General features: G+C 40.8%; 3 protein-coding genes across 8 annotated transcripts in view; all 3 read left to right on the top strand.

Moving 5' to 3' along the window:
- grk5l (G protein-coupled receptor kinase 5 like) overlaps window positions 1-4499 on the top strand; it is a 34237-nt gene extending 29738 nt beyond the window's left edge. For 2 of the 5 annotated variants that reach the window (XM_058070099.1, XM_058070097.1), the window contains 6 exons: window positions 205-294; window positions 367-575; window positions 652-789; window positions 1070-1207; window positions 1434-1565; window positions 1655-4498. In XM_058070099.1, coding sequence (XP_057926082.1) covers window positions 205-294; window positions 367-575; window positions 652-789; window positions 1070-1207; window positions 1434-1565; window positions 1655-1738 — 791 coding nt within the window. In that variant the 3' untranslated portion in view covers window positions 1739-4498. Of the gene's footprint in view, window positions 1-204; window positions 295-366; window positions 576-651; window positions 790-1069; window positions 1208-1433; window positions 1566-1654 lie in introns of all 5 variants that reach the window. The other 3 variants (XM_058070095.1, XM_058070098.1, XM_058070096.1) reach the window with 2 other exon arrangements.
- Window positions 4500-7298: 2799 nt separating this feature from the next.
- Window positions 7299-9912, top strand: star (steroidogenic acute regulatory protein). Its single transcript, XM_058070507.1, has 7 exons — window positions 7299-7476; window positions 7592-7699; window positions 7770-7897; window positions 8720-8878; window positions 8955-9139; window positions 9228-9321; window positions 9389-9912. Exons 1-7 carry the CDS (start codon window positions 7413-7415, stop codon window positions 9506-9508), a joined length of 858 nt encoding a protein of 285 aa, XP_057926490.1. The 5' UTR covers window positions 7299-7412; the 3' UTR covers window positions 9509-9912.
- Window positions 9913-11106: 1194 nt separating this feature from the next.
- Window positions 11107-22109, top strand: elmod3 (ELMO/CED-12 domain containing 3). Of its 2 annotated transcripts, XR_009129679.1 has the most exons (14): window positions 11107-11229; window positions 12237-12987; window positions 13484-13549; window positions 13649-13723; window positions 15382-15451; window positions 15717-15779; window positions 15866-15954; window positions 16749-16872; window positions 16949-17071; window positions 17189-17319; window positions 18311-18387; window positions 18475-18602; window positions 18853-20710; window positions 20788-22109. XR_009129679.1 is itself a non-coding variant. In XM_058071728.1 (13 exons), exons 2-13 carry the CDS (start codon window positions 12952-12954, stop codon window positions 19101-19103), a joined length of 1233 nt encoding a protein of 410 aa, XP_057927711.1. In that variant the 5' UTR covers window positions 11107-11229; window positions 12237-12951; the 3' UTR covers window positions 19104-22109. The 2 variants fall into 2 exon arrangements, 1 of the variants encoding a protein (XP_057927711.1); XM_058071728.1 differs by having other exon boundaries at window positions 18853-22109.
- The last annotated feature ends 753 nt before the right edge of the window (window positions 22110-22862 follow it).

Below are 22862 nucleotides of genomic sequence, written 5' to 3'. Positions count from 1 at the left end.
TGGTAAAATACAGGCAATAAAATTGAAAGTAATTGGACATTTGCCTTTCATTTTAATTGTATTTTTAAGATAATGGTTGACAAATAATACACAGTTTCATGAATGGGGGTTGCCTAAGTGTAGTACAATATCCACTTTAGCTTTTTCAATGATGATTGTATTTATGTAAACCATCTCAGGTGCATTGCTGTTATTGTACCGTAGGACACATCCGTATTTCTGACCTGGGCCTTGCCATAAAAGTGCCTGAAGGGGAGCTAATCAGAGGAAGAGTGGGGACAGTCGGCTACATGGGTAAGTCTCAATATCACATCTCCATTCTACCATCCAAGTTCTTCATTGGACATTTGCTTTCTTTCTGTCTAGCTCCAGAGGTGATCAACAATGAAAAGTACGGGATGAGTCCTGATTGGTGGGGGTTGGGCTGCCTCATATACGAGATGACGGCCGGGCGATCGCCCTTCCGTGCCCGTAAAGAGCGTGTGAAGCGGGAGGAGGTGGAGAGGAGGGTGCAGGAGGAAGAGGAGGAGTACAATGACAAGTTTACAGAGGACACCAAGGACATCTGTAGAAGGGTGAGGAGTTGATGGTAAGCAGTTTATCATCATAATAATAATGTAGAGATTAATCGCTGCTTCTAACTTAAACTAGCTGCTCACCAAAGACCCAAAGCAGAGGCTTGACTGCCAGGGTGACAGAGCGCCAGGCGTCAAGGCCCACTCCTTCTTCAAAAACATCAACTTCAAAAGGCTAGAGGCTGGAATAGTGGAGCCTCCGTTTGTGCCTGATGTGAGTACTTTGACATACTGCACTGACCATGGCAGGCCAGCACGTTGGCAAACCCGATGAAATGATGAAGTTCTACATTTAGAGCAACAGAAATGACGCTAGATATATAAAATGGATCTTTCATAGTTTGCCTTGTGCACATTTGGATGCCATGATGGGAAGCAGAATCGAGAAACACTGCATTGTGAACATGTATTGTTTCCCTGACAATTTTACCATAAGATCAAGTAAAGTATGTTTGCTCGCCCGCATGCATTTCATGTTCATTGGCTTCTTGCAGCCTCGGGCAGTGTACTGTAAGGACGTGCTGGACATTGAGCAGTTCTCCACAGTCAAGGGAGTGAATTTGGACCAAACTGACAATGACTTCTACTCCAAATTTGCTACAGGCAGTGTTTCCATCCCATGGCAGAATGAGGTAAGCGTGTCTGCCTTGACAGACAATTTTTTTATAAAAATACTTTGTGCAGTACGTGTCACTTTCGGGAAGAGCTCTCTTGCTAAAGTTTTATTATTATTTTTTTTTCTCTTTTTAAACCATCTGTTGTTTCTTTATTTGTGATGTTAAAAAGCAAATGTTATTATCCTGTATGTCATCAACAATAGAATCAATGTTAGCTAAAGGTCAAAGGTCTCTTTTCCAGATGATCGAAACAGAGTGTTTCAGAGATTTGAACGTGTTCGGCCCTCAAGGGGCAAGACCTCCAGATCTTGACTGGAGTCAACCGCCAGAGCCCCCAAGACGCAGCTTGCTCGACAGGATCTTCAGGAGGCACGTGAGTAAAACCATCAGTCGTGTATTTCATGATTTTAACAAACATGGATGCAATTCTAACTCATACGCACCTTTTTTTGTCTGCATTAGCACCCAGAGGTGCCTATTTCCCACAGCCGTGTGCAGTCTTCCAGCGTAAACTCTGTGGACTCCATGTCCAACTCTGCCCCCTAGTGGTGCAGTGACAGCGTGGGAGCCATACACAAAGTGAAGGAGCTTAGAGGGCTTTTCTGCTGCTGATTGGTTCAGAGCTAGAGCCTGAGGCAGCCAGTCTAAAGTCTAACCGGCCAGCCCATAATGGGGGATTGACCGGGCCCAGAGACCCGGGCCATTTTTTTTTAGTGAGATGTTCATAGACATCTGGAAATATTTGGACAAACCCTCTTATCCTCAGGATTGTTGGACTACAGAATGGAGCAACTCACGCTGATGGAAGCGTTGATGAAAGGACAGAAAACAAGCATATTCAGGGCATCTACAGTATAATAAAGACCCATCACACGAAACAGAGAAGTGGGTCGCAGTGATGTTTCTTTTTCTTTTCTCCCAAAAAGTTCTGGCCTGTATCATGTACCAATAGTCACCATCTGTATATCACTCATGATACCTTCTTTGTGTTTCCTCCTGTCTTACCTCAAATCACTCCTAAACATTCAGAACAGACGGCCTCATTTGTGACCTCAGCACATAATGGACATCGCCTCGCGTACACTCAGGCCAAAGATTACAGTTAATTTTTATGATACTGTCGTCATGTTTAGTTAGTGTTCTGAAGTCGTCATTTAGAACCACCTGGAATAGTTATGTGCTCAGATGAATACACACATTCTCCATATATGAGCCTGCAGGCGCGATGCTATAGTTCACATACAGACACGTGTCGGACAGCATTGTGAGAATGGTGTTGTGTTGTCATTGCATGGACAGAGTATACGTAAGTACGGACAGCTGTATCCCTTTGCTTCTGCATACCTCATTCCACTGATGTTATTGTATATCAAGCAACATGGACGTCTCCCTCAGTTTACAGTGTCATTTTATATTTGACAAAAAATACTATGCTGTATAGCAGTGGTTCCCAAAGTGTGGTACGCATACCCCCAGGGATACGTCAATTGCCATAGGGGGTACGTGAATAAAAGTACACTCACAATTACTAGTGCGCCTGAACGCCTCACAGTGAGTGGCAAGTTGTTCCTTGCTCTGTGTGCACCATATCAACAAATAAGTAAGTTTGAATGATTACTTTGTGCTTTATGAGTGGTTCATCATTTATATTGGCGTTCCGATTAACCCCCACACTGTAGCACCGTGAGTGGAGATTCACCCGAAAATGAGGCTTTATTGTTAGTTGTATAAATTTCAGATACTATTAAGACAGGGTAGTGGTTTTTTTAGAGTTAGGACATTATGGACAGATTCCAGTCAGATAATGGACACTTCATACTCAACCAGCAGGATCAAAACTAGCAAACTGCTGTCAGTGCTGCTCCAGCTTTTTCTAAAATGGTGCATTCATGGGTATCACATAACTCCTCGGACACAAGTTGACACTTTTGTGTAGGTGATAGACAATGTTACTAAATGTTGCACTTATAACGGACATCAATGTTAAAGAAGCATTTGGACGGATACTGTTTTATTATGATTGTTAAACTTTCCCCTTCAATTTTAGTATGAAATGAATATGCAGACTTAAACCGTAGCCATTCTGGTTGGAGAAAAAAGTGAAGCTCAAATTAAGTCTATTCAAAGGGAAGGATGCCAACATCAGAGTGGAATAAAAGGCATGTGAGATGCTAATTATTTTTTTTATCTCATGTCAAACTTTATCCTAATGTCACCATGCAAAATACCCCTTTTCACTTGGAATTACTATAAAATGAATGAACCATTTAATTATGTTCAATATTTCAAGTTAATTAACATAAGGTTTATGTTTCTTAAGTGTGCAGGAGTCGGGGGTACATGGCTTCACGTCAAGTATCTGAAGGGGTACGTGACTAAAAAGTTTGGGAACCACTGCTGTACAGAATTCTTTTCTGCACAGTCCCCATGAAGTTGAAGAGGAACACATGCACATAGTCTGACTTAAATGTTGCACAATTTAATATGTCATGCTGTTTTTTTGGTCGCCAAAATGAAAAAGTTTTACCTCTTATTAAGGCACATTATAATATTAGTATTGCCATGCATTGTATGTTTTCTACAGCTGTATTTCAACATCTGAAATATAAGTGTTCTTGCTCCCTTTATGCCTTTTCCATTTCAATAATATTGCTGCATAATTGTTACATGTACTGGTTTTTATATTTTGCTCCTTGATAATTTTTAAAATGCCTCATGTTGTCGAAAGGTCCTTCCTCTTCTTATATTTCAAAGACAAAGAGGATTTTCACGATGAATGGTTGATATTATCTGCATTTTTATTTATCTGTTCCACTTCATTTACGTCCAGAAGAGTAAGACGCTGGAAGAAACTTAAAACACAACTCACAAAGATAAAGTGGCCTTCCTGCAGCAGCAAAGCCAGTTCAAAAGGACAAGCATCACCTTGTCGTATTGTGTTTTAAGAATGTTATTGTGTTTTTTGTTTTATTTTGAATGTCTGTGAAGAAATTTATTTTACCCATACCGCAGGCCTGACCCCCCCACTAGCTATGTCATATAAAAACAAGAAAAATCAGACTGAAGTGCCTCGTATGCATAATCTCCCCGACAATACCCATCAACACTTTGTGTTCCTCTGACTGTCACTCATTCGCTGGGGAACATTGGTTAAATAGTCAAATTACAGAAGCAGATAGGAAGTTTGTGTGGTGACGGAGGTGTGCTGAGTGCATGTGAAAGCCAAGCCCATTGTGTCTTGTCATGTCCCAATAAAATTTGTGCTTTAGTTTGAGTACTCTCCTGTATGCCCGTCTCTTCACTTGACGCCATTTCCTATTCATTCATTAAGTATACATGATAATAGAAAGTGTCTTCCTGGAAATTGAAAGGATGCAAGGGCCACTTTCATATTTCTTAAACGATATGCTGAGTTATACATTTCTAACTTTGTGATATAGTAGGTAAAAAAAAACTTTATGTAAAATAACTATTTAGTTTTTCTCTAATACTTTAACTCTATGCTACTAAAATTACATTACTTTTCCTCATATTATGTTAATTCTCATAAAATTACAACCTTTTTTTCCTCATTTGGAAACAGCTTTTTTCCTTGAGAATGTTTCCTTTATTCTTCCATTTCTGCTTTTGGGTTTTTTTAAATACATTTCCCAACTATTTAAACTTTGTTTAAACTTTACTTTTATTCTCGTCATTATGACTGTATTCTCGTAATATTGTGACTTATTCTTTCTTCTTATTCTTTGTTTGCCGCAACCTAATTTTCACATGACAATTTTTGTCCGGCCTATTTTATGTGTGCTACTCAAAATAATGAGCTTGATAAAAGTTTCCCCAGAAAAGTGTGCATTTGCTGTGATCAGCAAAGACTCAAATTTCCATACACAAATTTCAATACGTATAAGATGAGTGAGTCAATTAAAATACCCTTTTTGATAAGACATGAGTTGTTTATGAGTGTTTTTGACGGAATAATAGTTCTGGTACAGTGGTGGGATTTTTTGTTTCCATTTTCAATGAGAAAGCTCACCCAGCAGAAGGCCACAGAGACTGATGGTCAATCCCTACAATCCAGCTGGTGTGATGCCAGGTTATAGGTCAAGGGGTTTTTCATTGGGATTTCCTACGACATTCCTGATTTATTATGCATGTTATAGTGGTGTAGTGGTTAGCATTCTGGATTTTGTAGCAAATGCCCTGGGTTCAAATCCCCACCAGTAAGCATCTTTGGTATTTGTCAGGAAGAGCATCCGGAATATAAAGTGCTCAAGCCAAAATCAGGATGCGGATCCACTGTGGCGACTTCGTAATCAGGAAAAAGCGTAAAGAAACAAACAAAAGTTGTAGTACACCCATCAGATGACATGCCTCTCATTTCCATTGCTCTTCCTATATGCAGTGTTGACGAGCAAACCTTTGAGACAATATTACTGTTAGATAGTTTTGCTTTTGCTCGCAGGGCCGAACAAGGTTGTCAAAACATGACATGCTTGACAAAACAGAGCGCCATTGGACATTCATTATTCGGAGCGTGATTGAGTCGCACTGATGGGAAGGCTCATCAGGGTGTTAGTAACATGAAGTGACATGATGGAACAGGCTTCCACTTCAGTACTACTTAACCTCACTCTAAATTTATAAAGCAGCACACTACCAAGGTAGTATTGGTATCAGATTGATGGTCCTATGTTTTATTATGTAATAATTAGGGATGCGCCGATTGATCTGCCACCGATTGGTATCGGCCAATATCAGTGGAAAAAGCATGATATCAATATCAGTTGATATCAACTGCGATCCCCTCCACTCCTACTGCAGAATCTGTAACAAGCATGTCTGCGATGTGTGGGACTTCCTGTCTTTGTGAGAGTGATAGAAGTTTTGCACTTTCAAAAACATGCCACAAAAATGTCTCACTCGGCTGGTGTTTTAAAAAGCTTTAAATTGGTGCGGCATTTGGGGGTGAGCACTTGGCAGAGTGTAGTGAGTTTTTGAGGCTTGCGATGTGATCATCTGTCGGACGGTGAATAAAGCCCCGGTCCCAACCCGTTGTACTTGCAAGTATGGGCAAATGGGCATTTGGGGTAGTACCGCCTCAGTACAGATTTGGGAGCATGCAGACACTATGGCACTTATAGTGCAGGAGGAACTTTCATTGTATGCAGGGCTGCTAGGTGGGACTAGTGTGCTCTCTGTAACCACTACTGACTCTGTCAGCACAGTCGTGATGGGTTCACATCAGTACGTCTCGGTACTGTTTCGGCTATGCAATGAGCGCACACCGCTTGCGTGGACGGTAACGAGTGAGCAATTGCGGCAATTTTGAAACACTCATTGTGCACACCGATTTCAGCAGTGGTGCCAATCTCACGGACATTTGGTCTCCTCTCCGGGACACAGAGGGTACAGAAGACGTGGTCAGCTGCATCTGAGGTTCAGAAGGCAGCAGATGAAGGGAAACCTGCTTTTCATTCAGGTTTTCAGTTAATAACATGAGAAGATATTGTGAAATACAACACGTGAGTTGTGGATACCAGAATTGTTCTGTAAAACAAGCATATTGGCTTTTTTTGGATTGAAATATGCTATGAAAATATATATTAGTAGGAATGATTTATGACTTAATTATGACTTAAGTCATTGATTTTTGCTGTGTTTAGACTTTTGCCCACAGTGAATCAAGGTGATGTAGCGTCAGACACGTAGACAACGTCAGGGTTAATGGCTCACCATCAATTACAAGTGACAAGTGCGTGGAGCTCAGGGCAAGATATCAGTCATGATGAAGGTTAGCCGGAAAAGAGCCAAACCAACCACAGACTTTCTCCCCAAATGTTTGGACAGTTTCAAACCATGAAGGGATAAGATGAGTCACTCCCCCACTGACCTCTCTGAGCAATCCGGTGGGCTTTGGGCACTGGACGTTATCTAACAACGTGTTGAGAGTTGAGGAAATGCTCGTTGTGTACAGGCAACCTTGGCAAAGAGTGAGGTGATGTGTGTGTTTGTGTGTGTGTGTTTATCTTTGTGGTGATAGTGCAGTGGCCTTGTGGGCAAATTATGTATATATACAGGCGCAGTCAGACATCCTCAGTCAGAAATCTAAGTCCCTTTAACAACGGCGTCATCGACTCAATTATATTTTATAAACCTGAATATCATATACTGTAAATATTGCAATATATTTGCTTTCATAGGTTTTTGATCTCTTCAAGCAAAAATGCTGCCTGCAACCTTTAAACTGTGTGCTGGCATCTCCTACCGCCACATGAGGAACATGAGAGGTGAGTGACTAACACTTTTCTCTTGTTATGCTTTATAAAAAACATGCTTTCTTCATGAAACTCTGCTTTGAAATCATTTGTAATCAAAATGTGGCCTTTGTGTATCAATCTCAAGGTCTAAGAAAGAATGCTATTGTGGCTATTCACCATGAGCTGGACCGACTTGTGGGTCCAGGCCAGAGTAACTGGATCACCCAAGTCCACAGACGGAGTTCCCTTCTTAGTGAGTTATTTCATTCTGTCTCTAGAGCACAAGCTAACTGTTTTTAATTTGAATAAATGTTTGCTCTAAGGTTCTCAGATTAGAGAGAATGAATACAGTGAGGAGGAAATGTCCTATTTGAAGCAAGGTGAAAATGCACTGCAGAGGGCTATCAGCATCCTCGGTGAGCAGGAGGGCTGGACCGTTGAAACTGTTGCTGTGAGTATGATGAGTACTATAAAAGCCCTTTTATTTAAATATGTTATGTTTATATAAACACCTTGTAAAAAAAAATAACAAAACAATTGCTAACATTTTGCTGTGACAACAGTTTAATAATAAGGTCGCCTGAAACAAATCAAAACAGTCTGAGACTACTTATACCCACCTTGCAAAAATGCAGAAGGGTCATTACACCTGGTAGGAATCACGAAAGGTTGTTTTAAGGGTTGCTATTACAGCCTGCTGCTAAGTGACTCATTGGTACACACTGCTCTGGGTGATGCAGCATGATGTTCCCCTCAGAGAAAAAAAATTGGCAGAGAAAGGAGAGACAGCAGAGGGAACAAAAGCTACAAGTCGGCAGCCAAGCCAGCTATGTTTTTTCAGAGAAAGGTTTGGTGTAGAATTTGTAGAATGTGTTGATGTTTATTGTTAATTGATGGAGAGTTGTAACTTTGAAAGCTTTTTACATTTCTTTTGAAAGTCAAGTCTGACTGCCTGCTGAGTCTTGTGTGGTTGTGTGAGGTATCCATACTGTGATCTTAAACTGAACACAACACAATTTACAAACAATACTAAAGCAACTTAAGAATAAACAACACTGTTAGTATAGGAGGTGGCTCATGGGGGTTGGGCTACGGTGAGGTCAAATATTCGGTACTGCCGCCCTGCCTGTGCTTGACTGGCCACATATGCAGAGTGTACCCTGCAGTTGGGATAGGCTCCATCTCATCTGTGGCCCTGAAAAACACAAGTGGTAGTATAAGATAGAGACTGAAATAAAACTGATGAAGTTGACTTGCTTGTGATGTTCCTCAGGAAAATGGAGACAAAGTCCTGAGTAAAGTGTTGCCTGACATTGGGAAAGTGTTTCGGCTGGAAGTGCTGCTTGAGCAACATCCAGACAGTCTTTATGAAGAGCTGGTGGGGAACATGGAGCAGATGGGGGAGTGGAACCCAAATGTAAAGCAGGTCAAGGTAAGCTTATGCTTCTGCAATAATTCTGGATCTCCTTTCACTGTCACAGGATGTGCTAAAACTTCTCATCCAACAGATCCTTCAAAAGATCGGCCAGGACACAATGGTGACGCATGAGATAGCTGGAGACACACCTGGCAATGTTGTAGGGCCTCGGGACTTTGTCAGTGTTCGCTGTGCCAAACGTCGCGGCTCCTCCTGTTTCCTCGCTGGAATGTCCACTCAGCACCCAAAGATGCCTGAACAGAGGGGTGTGGTTCGGTGAGGAATGACTGGCAGAGTAACTGACTTGCACCATTATATACAACATATTGTTGCATTAACGGATTACCACATTTGCATTTGCCAGTGCGGAGAATGGTCCCACCTGTATAGTTATGAAGCCCAGCAGTGAAGACCCGAATAAGACCAAGTTCACCTGGTTACTCAATATAGATTTAAAGGTAGACAACAGTCTTTTCATAGCTATTGATTCATTTTGTGAGACTGTCTTGTGTTTGTTGTGTGCAGGGCTGGATCCCGAAGACCATCATCAACAAAGTGCTCTCTCAGACACAGGTGGACTTTGCCAACCACCTCAGGCAAAGGATGGCCAGTCATGTTTCTGTGGCGATGTCTCCAGCCTGCTGACACAACATGCCTCAGTAGTGGCAAAAGAGAAATGCTTCATATTCCATGCATCACAAATCATACACACTCTTGATCACAGTAAGATTAGATGACTAGTCTGAGCCGACATGTTGTATCAATTGATAAATGGGTGTTTCTATTACTTAATAGGCAATCTTTCACTGAGATTTTGCAGCTCTGACACCAATCATACATTATGTTCCCTGACTATTTCCATCATGTCCATTCTCATTGAACTACGCCTATGCCTTCAGTGCAATAAACGCATTGTTTCAAAAAGATAAGATCTCGGGTAATGCCCATTATGCTGCTATGAAATTTTATTGCAGTGCTTTATTTATTGCTATTGTGCACTTGCATTGAATTACAATGACTGCCGTGTGAATAAACAATTATTTATGGTTGCTTGATTTTATTGTGTTGTCACAGAAGCAAAAGGCACCAAGGAGAATGAGTACTTTTAAATGCTGTAAGAACAAGCTTCACATTGACATTAAATACTTTACTTACAAAGGAGAAAGTGGAAAGTGTGCAGCGCAATTTTGCATGCACCCTTCCTCACCTGGAAGGGGAGCGATCCGAATTCTAGTTTAAAAAAAAATAATAGCCAGCTGAGATGCTCTTTGATAGCTTTTTAGACTGACAGCCTGCCAGAGAGTTTGTCAAAGCCAGTCGGTCATTCGCTCAGATGATCAAGTAACAATGGATTTCAACCCCAACAGCAAATCAACTAATGGATATTTGTATGACCTTGCAGCTTTTTGTATTGAACCAATTGATCCACACTGTCTAAAGCTTGCAGCTACAGCAAATATTCACCAACAATATAATGCTTATTTGTAAAGAGAACAAATGACCTTTCATAAGCATAAATCATTTTAGGTCCATCTATTTCCTATACCGATTATCCTCATTAAGGTCATATAGGTGAGATGAAGCCTATCCTAGCTGACTTCAGGTAAAAGGTGCCTGGACCTGGACATAAAGATAATATACATTGAATTGTGATTAAGGTGCTCTGAAAAAAAGAAACTCCTCACATTTGTCACATGCATTAAAAAAAGGCTAACATAAAGACATTATTTTTAAAAAAAAGGGCAAACCACTGCTTGTTTGTTATTAGTATTAGTATATATTTTTGTTCTATTTTCCCAATTTTTACTGGGTTTTCGTTGTTTAATTTTACTTTTACTACAATGTACCACAGGCCAATAAAGACATGAGCTGCTAGTAGCAAATGTCCTAACTTTGGACATCCCTGGGTTACAGCTAATACAATCCAAAAATGTTATCAGTATCCCATCTAATTTGATAATGGGCATAATATTCAGTATGATTTGCACCATATTCAGCAAATGACCTGCAAAAACATCCTGAGTAGTGAATCAGTCTAGCCTAAACTAAATCAAAATACCTTTTGTATGATTCAAATTTATTGAGATGCACCTGTTTACCATAACATCCATCCATATTTGCAACATTCTGAAAAATAGCTTCCTACCAGGAAAATGATTTTTTTTTTTTTGCTCTGAAGTGTGCAGAAACGTGTGTCCTAAAAAGGAACACGCCATCTGAGCTAGCATAAAAATATCAGAGACCAATGACGTAATGAATTCAGAGCGCCACAGGAAACGACAATTCCCATGATGCATTGCACTATAGTGGCCGCTAGACGGGGGAAGGGAAGCTGAGATTGGAGGGAGAAACAATCAGAAACTGAGGTACTTTTAAATTTTTCATACTTGACAATGTGCATTGGCAGAGTAAACTGTGTCATTTATTGTTGCGTCTTCATGTAACCAAGATAACGAATTACATTTACTTGCATTGGGATTTGGCTTCACACTCCATCCTGTTACAGTTCTATAGAGCTACAGTTAGCCCTTAAGTTAGCCCGACAGCTGGCCTTTCTTGTGATAGCCAGGCGGTTTCAAGCACTCCTGCACACACTTTTCATGTCACGGCTTTCTTTTGCAATGCACTGTGATAATGGACAGCTTTGTTTTTAAGTGTCGCAACAGTGGCTTCCATTGCAGGAGATGAAGCTCTACCTGCGTCTTTGTGCCTGCGGGGTTGCTAGCTGACATATTGCTAGCTTGCAAGCTAGCTGTCAGCTACTGTACTGTGTCGACGTTACAGCTGTCAGTTTCTTCTCAATGCTTAATCATACTGTCTTGACACAGTTATTTTAATTTCAGTATCAACCGGGCTATTTTACAGTATTGTTTTATTGTCTTTTAAAAAATATATGTTTCAGCAGTATTGGTAGAAGTACTTCCTGTGAAAGGTCTTGAATGATGACTCTGGTAGTTGATAACAGGTTACAGGTGTGCGACATTTCTCATTATGCACACACAACTTTACCGCCATCAGCCTTTCTCTATGACTTATGTTGATGCTCAATTATTGTTACTTAGCACAGTGTGAGAGACAGTTGAACAGAATGTTTATTATTGGGCGTGCAGTGCTGCATTATAAATGATAAATACAGCAGTAATAATTAATATATCGTGAAATTCATATCTGTCTGACATATCTGTCTTTGTAAAGGCAAAAATTATAAGTGTACAATTGGTGCATAATTAAAATAAGTAACATGGTAATCTGGTGTTACCGGATCTTACCTCAAATATTACATTTTCTTCTATATTGACTATTTTGTGTCTAATCTTATTTAACGCTACATCTATGTGTCCCAAAGTGAAACTTTTCCAACTTTACGTTGCAGATTTTAATGCATGTGAGACCACCTCCTAAAGATTCTGGCACAGAAGAAGCCCACCCATGCTCCATCTTCCCGTGGACACCTACACTTCTTACGTTGGACGTGTCATTGTTTCACATGACGCTGAAGAAAACACAGCTTTGTTGCAAGTCAATTGAATTGTACACCTAGCTCTGAGTCCTTATTGGATTTATCTTGATCGCCAAAGTAATGAAGTGTCTGCTATGAGGAGAGCTCAACCCTGAAAAGCGATGTCATTATCCAGCTTCTGGGCACCTCTGATGGTGATGAGGAGCAAACCCACTGGCCAAGCAGACCTGCGGAGGGGAGGAAGGAGGGAGGGTTTTGGGAAACGCGCCATTTCCTCTAGGCGGTAGACTGATATCTGCACATTCCTCTGTGTGCACACTCAAGGTTCTAGCTTTGGAGGAGAAATAAGGCAAACATTAAATCCCAATAATCGTTACTATTGCAAAGGAAAAAAAGAGATGTGCACTACCTGGATATCTGTTGCCAGTTTGGTGAAGTCTAACTTGTGACAGTGGACGTTTATATATGTGAAGAAGAAGAAAAGAGCTAAAGCAGTCACTACACATGTTCACTAAAGAAACCATGCTAGTCCTTGTAGCAGCTTCCCGGCCCATCTCAGTCCAGGATTTCACAAGCCTTTAGAGGCCACAATCAGGAAGACGCTAGCCAGCCAACCCTCTCATATGCAATGGAAGAAGACACTGATGTCACTTTCCACCTTGAGGTAATACATTTGACCTTCCAAATATCATGTCACCTTTTGAATTGGACTGTTTAAGGAAAGTCAATGCTGTTTTGTCCCTCTTTCCCAAGACATTTTTCCGTCTTGCACTGCACTTTTTTATGTCAAGCAATTAAGAACTCATTTGTTGTAAGCAGTTCAGCCACATGTGTTTAATTTAAGACCTAAGGTCAACAGCTCTCTCCACTACTTTAGCTGTAATCTCTGGTCTGGCTCACTTGTTGCATTACCATGGCGGCAGCTGACAAAGCACTTCTTATCCTCAGCTTGTTTTCTCGTTGTAACTTTCCTTTTTCCTCTGGCCTTCACTACTATCCTGTATATTTTTCATACTTTTTAAATTTTTCATCAATTGGATGAACTGGCATCTTATTTTAATGAGATTTATATAAGTTCTCAAAAACAGCTCTTGCTCTGTGTGTAACTTGTGTATATTTCATAACAATCTGCTGTGTGTTGCACCACCTTTTACTCCTAGGGCCAAAATGGTTTGTCTCATGAACCATCAGACGAGACTACCAATGAACACTTGAACCAAAAGCCTGTGAGTACTGTGCCATGATGCATTCTCCTGTTGTAGTCCCACCTTTTGAATCTCTTCCTGCTATATCTTTGTCTAAAACCGTAAAATTGTTTGTTTCAGGTCATGAATGGATTGATTATCAGTCATAATGTCAAAGACCACACCAATGGCAATGCCTCCCTCACATCCCTGCCGGTAATTTACCTCACAGTTTTCACTACTGTTTGAGAGTAGGATAGTACAACTGGCACTAATTTGTGTGGTACAGTGGAATACATCACATAATCCACTTCACAGTTCCGCATGTCCAGAAGGAGTAGGAGTAAACAAAGCTTATTCAATTCTACCCCCCCATCAGTTCCACATCAATTGCAGTACATTTATTCACTTCCTGTGTTCTTTGTGTTCTTTTTTTAATACATAGAAAAGTACATTTTAATATTTGTGATTTTAGAAATAAGGGATTTGTATGTTCTCTATACGCGGTATTATGGATTATCCTCACTGATCTTTTTTGCAGCACATTAAGCAAGTGAGGATTACTTTTATAGTTATTATGCCATATTTTCACACAATAAGTTGCATATGGTGATACCAGGGAGCAGTAAAGACTAATGAGTGATTATTGATTAAGAACAATTTTATCTTTATTCAATATTGAAGTATTTCTTGCCACCTTATGTTGAATATTTATGATGTGAGATTTCCAGCTCTTATTTTCATCCAGTATGATCCACAGAAATTGGACTTTGTTCACCCTTTCAATGTCCACTCTGTCTATTTGTATTTGCTAGTACGTGTCCTTTCTGCTATTACCAAAATAGAATTATTTTAGTTTTTCCAGCCACCTATTTTCTATGCCGCTTATCCTCACTAGACTGGGAACCTCTAAGTTTGACCATAGTCCTTGTCCTTTGTTGGTCTACTTCAAATTTGTTCATATTTCAAGATGATTTTTACTGCAAGAAATTGAAATTATTATCTTAAAAGTTGTACTAACAATGTTTTCATAATTTTAACTTTTACAAGTGTAACATCTATATCTTTGACACTCGACTGCTAGTCACTCTGCATAAAGACTACGCGGCGGCTGTGATCTAGGCTTTGGAGATGCACCTATACACATGTTTTATTTATAATCCAATCTCAATACCTGAATTTGGATATCTGCTACTACTGATACAAATCCGATTCCAGAGCTATTTGCTTTAATATGCAACCATGCCAAAAGATTATCAACGATTCCAGCTGTCTGCACACATGCAGCGCCAAACATACATAAGCGCCCAGTCTTGCCACTTTCACGGCTTCACAGACAGGACAACACGCTTAACATCGCACTTAATGTCGTGCTGTGCTACATTATTGTTATTGTTTAGATGAGGCTGTAATAAATTATTTTCTACAAGGAAATATGATATTGCAAGTAGGATATTCGAGCGACTCCGAAGGTTGTGTTGTAGATGTCCATTGTGGGACATCTACAACACTACAATGGGGGCATGGAAGGAGTCAGGCGGTGCGCTTGTGTGTGCAGCATGAGTGATACTCTTTTATGTATCTATGTTTGCTGACAACATTGAAGCACAGATGTGACTCATGAATCGGCATTGCCGCTGGTATCAGACCCCGTTACCTACATATAATGGATTCGAACCCGATACTGATATTGCATTGGATCGATGCCATCCTTAATGTAGTGAGCAACCAGGACAAAGATGTGATTATTTTCTACCGACTGTGGTGGTAACTCTCGTAATAGATTTTACTCACTTTTTGTATAAGTATAATCACAAAGAAAAAAAAGAATATTTTTTCCATGGAAGGTGAATATTTTTGTGCTTGTGTTCCAGATTTCAGCACTGAAGCAGAATGGTCTCCTGCAGAGTCTGGCAGCAGGAGGAGACCAGCCTAAACCTGCAGGTAACACAACACAACACACACACACACACTTTTGTTTAACATCTTCTTCCCACAGGAAATAGTTAATGTATCCTAGATACCTGGCTGCTGTGCGGATAAAACATCTCCTGGGATGTAGGTTGTCAGTTTGGAGAAAGTTTAGGGCCTCTGAATGATACAGTGCTTCAGATATGGAGGATGGCTGTTGTGTGAGGAGTGCATTAGACTATCCGGTCAGTGGCCATATTTTATTACCTATCACTTATTTGTATGTTCATCTTCACAGAGGAAAATGTGGAGCTGGAAAAGGCGAGACAGGAGTGGGAGGCCTTGGAGAACATCCAGCCAGGTCAGAGGCATCACACAGTTTCATCTGTTTGGATCAATGGATCAATATGGCAAGCTAAATAAAATACTTTGTCAAAAATCTCACAGCTATCACCGAGGACTCAAACCCCACACCACTCATCTCTTTCAATGAAGCCCTACAGTACTTCCAGACTACAGATCTCGGGGACTTGCTTGTAAGAAACTCCTTAAAATACATTTGTTAATGGCTCCATCTTTAGGTGAAGGTACGGCAGTGTTGCGCTGGTATTTAATACTGAATGTGGTTTGTGCACATTTGTGTGATTGGTTTGTGTTCAATTTCACATGACTGTAGGCATTTGTTTCTCTTCTTTTCTCCGTTTCTTAAACCGCTGCACAAATAAGGATCAAAGTTTGGCATGCACCAACAAATACACCACATGGTGGCACTGTTCTCAAACCCCAAAGTTTCACCTCATAAATCGGATTGACACACACAGCTCAATGCTTGATGCAAAGTACCTACTGTAATTTTAAAGTGTTGAGCCACATCACCAGGAAATTTGGTCCTCACCTTTAGGGGACTGTCAGGCCACCATCAGCCAACACATCTTTGCTGGGGCACAGGGGAGAATAATTGTCCATAAGTCATTGACAATTTGTCTAATAATTGTAAACTTAGATATTTTGCATTGTCCTTATATTTTCACAGTGCTGCATTGTGATGCAGAATGTAGTAAATGAAGAATTTTGAAAAACTTATGTGCCCACTCCATGACTTTGTCAGTGTGAATCATTGCTTATACTAGCATGTGGCTTGAAGTTAGCTGGTATAGACTCAAACTCCCCCAACAGGATAAGTGGTGTCGTAAATGAAAACATCTATGTAAATGAGAGTAAATCAGAAAAAAAAAATTGGAGTACAATAAGAGAAACTATTGTTTGATAGCGCTCTGTGTCACAGTACATATGATATATTTAGTTTGTTTTGTTTTCATACCAATTTTAGAAGAACATCCAGCCAACTATTCGCAGAACAGGTCTCGCTGCGATCACACACTTCCTGTTTGGACCCCCTCGACTGCACAGGGAACTCCTGGAGGAGCGAGATCTTGTCTTTGCCATTGCGCAATGTGAGCATCATTCCTGTTTGTGCAGTCATTTTTGGGTTGAGTTGGTAACCACAGACCTTATATCTGTTTACTATAGACCACGTAGACAACAGCCAGACAGTCCACATGCGAGTTCTCCAAACCATTTATAAAAGGCTCATCGGCTGCAGGCTGGACTGTCCTCGTTATGGGACGCACTGGGAAAACATTGGCTTTCAGGGTAAAATGCCTCAACACTGCATATCATTTAACATCCAGGGAATAGGTTTATATTAAAACAGCATCTTCACAATCGTTAAAGATGTAATGATGGTTATCTGTACTGTTTGCATTCTAGGTACAGACCCAGCCACTGATCTGCGTGGCACTGGTTTCCTGGGACTTATGCACACTCTGTACTTTGTGATGGACCCAGAGACTCTGCCATTGGCTCGAGATATCTACAAGTTATCCCAACACCCTACTCAGGTATCACTGCCTCATCTTACAATTCCAATATACCTGTATGTTTTCTTTGATACTGTCCGAGGGCTATTGTGGTTGGTGAACAGTTAACAGCGGTAGCCTCATGCTTTTTCCTCCTGGACCAAAAAATTTGAACCACATTTTCTGCACACGACAACCATCTTAAGAAATGTGAAATCAAGTATTTGTTTTAAATTTTGATGTGTTTCACTTACGGGGGATGCATATTTTTTGTGTGCAACAGGACATTACGTCACATTCTTGTACAATTATTACATTATTATTACAATTATTACAAACTACTTCTCAATATGAAACAAAAATGATATACTGTATATCTTTGATAGATTTATTGCAGATTTGTCAAAGGGTTGAAAAAATGGTAATCTACTAACTTCCCACTAAGCTTCTCTAACTGTTTCATCCATGTACATATTGCATTGGATGAGAAAATTTGAAAGATGTCTGGTGGGATACAGTGTTAGTCGTGTTTCCCACAGGACTGCAAACTATTTATGGCAGTTTTGGGTTGCCAGGTTGGGGAATGACATAAATCGTCAAATAAAATAATAATAATAATAAAAATGACATTGTCAAATCTGCTTAATTGTCCACAGCGCATTAGAAAAGGTGACAAGCAAAACAAATACAGTATGTTTACAACTACAAATTAACTTTCTCCTGTTTCTTCTTTTTGTTGTTTTTTTCAATGTCTGATACAACATATGTTTTTAAATGGGGTAAGTGGCCTGTGGCAGCGCTCTATGCTAATTGAAAAGAGTGATACCTGCTATCATGTCATGCCGCCCAAAGTGTCACAAAGTCCCTAAGATGGCAATACCACGGTCTTCTTATACTTTGGCAGACCAGGTGTGTATAATATGTTTATGAGCAAACCGCCACAAATCAATGGATGTATAAGACACACTGAAAGAACATTGTTTTCTAGTCTCTGCAACGGTTTGTAAATTTTGGTGTGTCTGTGTGTTCCTAGAACTTTCCATTTAGTGTGATGTCAATCAACATGACCCGCATTGCTCTTCAAGTACTCAGAGAAGAGGCCTTGTCTAAGTGAGTCCTCAATTTCTTTTTACACATCCTATTCTTCTATAGCACATCAGCCATGCAAACCTTTTTATTTACCTTTGACCTCAACAGGGAGTGCAATCGTCGTCAGCAAGTGGTTGGTGTGTTGAATGAGTTTTATGTGGCCACATATCTGCACCTGTACCAACTGTGGAAGACCCAACAGAAAACTATTGCCGACTCTGGCTTTGTACTAAAAGGTAAGTAAAACTGCATCATCTGGTAACTGGAATTGAACAAGTGCGCCAGTATGACAGCTTTTGTACTACATTGACCATCAAACAGTATGTAAGCACAAGCAGTAGATTTGCTGTGGTGCTAGGCAATATCCAGCTTTTAATAAAACATTATAATATTATTATACTGCACATGGTGCCAGACTGCTTACTGTTATTTTGCAGCTTGTCCTCTCAATATCACTCTCAGTTGATGTACGTTCTAACCTTTCAGAAGTGGAGCTGTTTGCCAAAAAGAACCCCAAGCAGATGCTTCGCCGACTAGAGGTCTTCCTGAAAGAGAGACGGGCAGGTGGTATCCCCCGTGGGGCATCGCCAGAGCCACAGGCTCAGCAGCCTTCTCCCAACCTGGGAGAGCGAGTGGCCAAAGTTGCGACGGCGCAGGGAAGCAAGGGAAAGGAGATGCATTTTACAGGAGTGTGTGATCTACCATCTGACGTGGAGGGTGACGCCAGACTCATCTAAGCTAGAGTCGGTGTATGTTCGGGTGCTGTATGTGTGTGTCTGTAATGTGAGTGTGTAACTTCCTCCCAGAGAGCTCGCTGAAGAACACTCCTCCCTGTTACCAATCTATTCACACGTCCCCCTTTCTGTGATGCTGGGGTGCTGCACTTTTCTCTCTCTTTTTTTAAATTTTTTTTTTGAGGGATGGGGGGGCAGAGCTATATTATTTTAATTATTTATTTTAGCACAGAACAGTCAACTGTCAGGACAGATTTTTTTTCACAAATCAAGAAAGTGAATGATTGCACTTTTCTGAGAATTAAGTAGCTAATTAAATAGCTGCCATGTTCTTGTGGTCACACCTCCGCCTGTTTCCGGTTTGTTGTGGACCTCAGCCTGCTTGTGTTGGCATTTCAAAGACCAGTGTGGCATGAGACTCACTTGCACTCTCCCACCCATCTGTGATGCAACAGAAGGACGTCAGGCATATTGTCAGCGCTATTCACAGGGTCAAAACAGCAGCACAATAGGTTACAAGCAGGAACCGTTGAGCAGGGAACTGGCTTCACATTAGCTTGCCATTGCGGTCTTGGTCTAGAAAGGACACCATAGTCCAGACAGACTGTCAAGGGGCACGGTCTGATGGAATAGGTCTACAGGTCAATCATTGGCTATATTTTCAAGTGAGGAAAAAAAGCTATGTTTTTGTTTGGTTGAACAACCATTTCCATTTTTATAGAATATGAGTGAAGTCAAGATTTTAACTAAATCCTAAAACTATACTGTTTTTCACCATTAAAGCTTGATATGACTTAAGCTGAAGGTCTAATATAAGATTTGTGGACATTCCATTAGTGAGCATGTGATTGTATTGCTTTTGGCTTGTTAAAGCATGTATGTGTGGAAATGACTGAGCTGACATTGATGAGGTGCGCTTCTGTAGGAGATGTTTGGGACAGTATGCAATTCCAGCTCTCAATGATAATCAAAATGTCAGTGCTGTGTGACTAACTTCAGGGCTTGTGTGCTTGTGCAAGTTAACAAACTTGCGATGTGTGGTGAGGGCGTTTGGCCGTGGTTGACTCGTCTGGCTTCTCCTCTTGGGGCAGAATGAATGACCTCACAAGGTGTGCATGTGTGATCGCGTGTGTCTTGTATGAGATGGGGTGCTTTCCTCCACACAATAAGCCAGCTTTACTAAGTACTTGATCTAGCTGCAAAAATGGTACTTTCATGGGTTTAAGGTGGTACTAAATACTGGAACATAAGTCAAATTCTATAAATAACAATATGGCGTCAGCCAAGAGTGGGTTAGGACTCCTCAGCAAAGCTGGTTCGTGCTTTGTGCTTGTGTGAAAGTGTCTCAATCTGTAGCATGTTCAGGTAGCACTAGTACTGTAGCATCCTAGCCTCCTCTTCCTCCATGGTAAAGCTTGATGATGTCATGTCGCCATTGGTCTGTCATGTCGCCATTGGTCTGTCGTGTCAATGAGTGCGCAAACCTTTATTCCTATAGCACATTCATAGTTCATCACCTCTGTAGATACACATCAGGCAGCGCAGCTGTTGATCGGCGCTTTTGGAGATGGCTTGACATGTAAATGAGCTCCACTTTGTCTTCTAAGAAGGTAACGGTAATGGTGCCTACATCACATATAATCATGTAAGCTCAAGTGCTCGCCCACTGCTTTTTGTTTGCTTTCAGCCTCAGCCTCAGTGCCACGGTAGCCCTCTCCATTCTTGCATGGTAGTAGACAGCTGACCTCAGGCAGGTCACGACTACTGACCTACTCTCGTTGTTGCCAGAACATCTTCATTCTTCATCAAACGCAGTTTGGCCAGTTGTTTTGCAAGCGTTCTGCGACTGACGAGGAATTTTGCACTGTTGTAGATAAACTATGTGTCGTATGCAAAAGAAACAGCCACCTTCAGGAGCCATACTGTTCATTAGCGGCCACCTCATCCAGTCAGGTCCTCCTCCTCCACCTTGCTCCAAACATTGCACCACACTGATCGCACGCTTTGCTTTTCTTCTATTTGAAGCTGAGGAGCAGTACAGTGTATGTAAATCAGGAAGTTTGTATATAGAGAATTAATGATTGTAAGATGTATGATTGTAGGGCATTATACTAAAACACTTTGCTTACCTCAAGACTTGAGACAAATCTCACCTTTCTCTCTCCTGATGTTCATTTGGCCTCACAGTACCTATTTCTATGTCCGCTTGTACGCTGACCTTCTCTCAATTGGACTCATTATATAATGTGCATTTTGCAGCCGAAGCACTACATATTGGCAACTTATCCAAGACGCAGGTCCTTGTTGTGTGCACTAGACATATATGAGCACGATACAGGCCCGTACGCACTCTGGTACACATGGACAAATGTACAAAAAGTAGCAGTTTATAGTCAACTTTTTTAATTTGTATTAAAAGACTCATATTGATCATGTTGGAATGAGCTGGTTTTGTTGTGGCTTCAGTGACAGTGGAGTATAATTAGCTGTGTTTTTAAGTGTGAACACTGAGAAACAAGTCTTACGAGCTACAAACCGCTCACTATATGACTGTAAGGCTAAGGCTGTTATACTGTATGCTTTGGTCATGAGTTCTAGCAAATATCCAACCATGGCCGAGTAAGTATAACCAACTATATATTCTACAGCAGCTGTCCTAGATCATATTTTTTGTTTTCAAGTTCTCGGTTGCAAAAACTATAACAAGAGAGAAAAGAAAGAAACGGGTCTTTTGCAGGCTCTCAGATGCTCTGAGAGGATGTGAGGTATGAAGTTCTGCTTGCGATCCAGCAGTGGCTCAGCAAATACAATCATGTCTCTCCACACCCTGCGCTTTATACTGTATGAAGCTGTTTTACCGTCGCTGTCTTTGTCATGTCCCTCAGAGCATTTTATGACTGTAATTGATTGTAGACGCCCTATTTTATACTGAGAGTTCTTTCAGAATACAGTATGTGCTGTTGTACATTAAATGTATTGTATGGAGAAAGCTAAATAAATGCTGTTTAAAATGAACCCGTGTTCTGTGATTTGTGCTGCAAAAAGCCTGTGGATCACTATATTCGCCATTCAGCACCCACTGCAGGTTTGCAGATTTGTGTTCAAAATGTTTATTAAAATAGGCTATTTTCTGCACAAAATACACAGGTACAGAGCTCTGTGTCCAATCCATAAGTATGAATGTGAATGTGGTGTGAAAGGTTGTCTATATGTGCCCTGTGATTGGCTGGCGACCAGTCCAGGGTGTACCCCGCTTCTTGCCTGAATACAGCTGGGATAGGCTCCAGCACCCCCGTGACCCTCGTGAGGAAAAGCAGTAGAAAATGAATGAGTGTTTATTAAAATAGGCTATTTTCTGCACATTTTTTGGCAAACAGGTACAGGGCCCTGTGTCCAATCCATAAGTATGAATGTGGTGGGAAAGGTTGTCTATATGTGCCCTGTGATTGGCTGGCGACCAGGCCAGGGTGTACCCCGCCTCTTGCCTGAAGACAGCTGGGATAGGCTCCAGCATGCCCTCGAGGATAAGCGGTATGGAAAATGGATGGATGGCTGTTCCAGGCTTCTTCAATGCTGCAATCTAAGCACCAGAGGGCACAATATGCTTGTGCTGTAAACAATTATGTGCTTCTAAAGTAAATAATGCTCAGTTTTGATTGACACAGAGAGATATCCATTTTACAATGCATATATGTTTTTGTTATTGTTGTATTGTGATCGGTGCACTGCATCATCTTCTAGTCAAATATAACAAGTCCATTA

The sequence above is a fragment of the Doryrhamphus excisus genome, chromosome 4 (genome assembly GCF_030265055.1).
Source record: "Doryrhamphus excisus isolate RoL2022-K1 chromosome 4, RoL_Dexc_1.0, whole genome shotgun sequence".
NCBI lineage: Eukaryota > Metazoa > Chordata > Actinopteri > Syngnathiformes > Syngnathidae > Doryrhamphus > Doryrhamphus excisus.
This window is presented reverse-complemented; position numbering and strand designations above follow the sequence as displayed.

Bases quoted from the DNA above. Each gene is read 5' to 3' on its own strand.
- elmod3 (XM_058071728.1), top strand. From the start codon at position 12,952: ATGGAAGAAGACACTGATGTCACTTTCCACCTTGAG. The intron at 13,724-15,381 runs GTAATTTACCTC...CTTGTGTTCCAG, and splicing joins CCTCCCTCACATCCCTGCCG to ATTTCAGCACTGAAGCAGAA. The intron at 17,072-17,188 runs GTAAAATGCCTC...TTTGCATTCTAG, and splicing joins GGAAAACATTGGCTTTCAGG to GTACAGACCCAGCCACTGAT.
- star (XM_058070507.1), top strand. From the start codon at position 7,413: ATGCTGCCTGCAACCTTTAAACTGTGTGCTGGCATCTCCTACCGCCAC. The intron at 7,700-7,769 runs GTGAGTTATTTC...GTTTGCTCTAAG, and splicing joins CAGACGGAGTTCCCTTCTTA to GTTCTCAGATTAGAGAGAAT. The intron at 8,879-8,954 runs GTAAGCTTATGC...CTCATCCAACAG, and splicing joins CAAATGTAAAGCAGGTCAAG to ATCCTTCAAAAGATCGGCCA.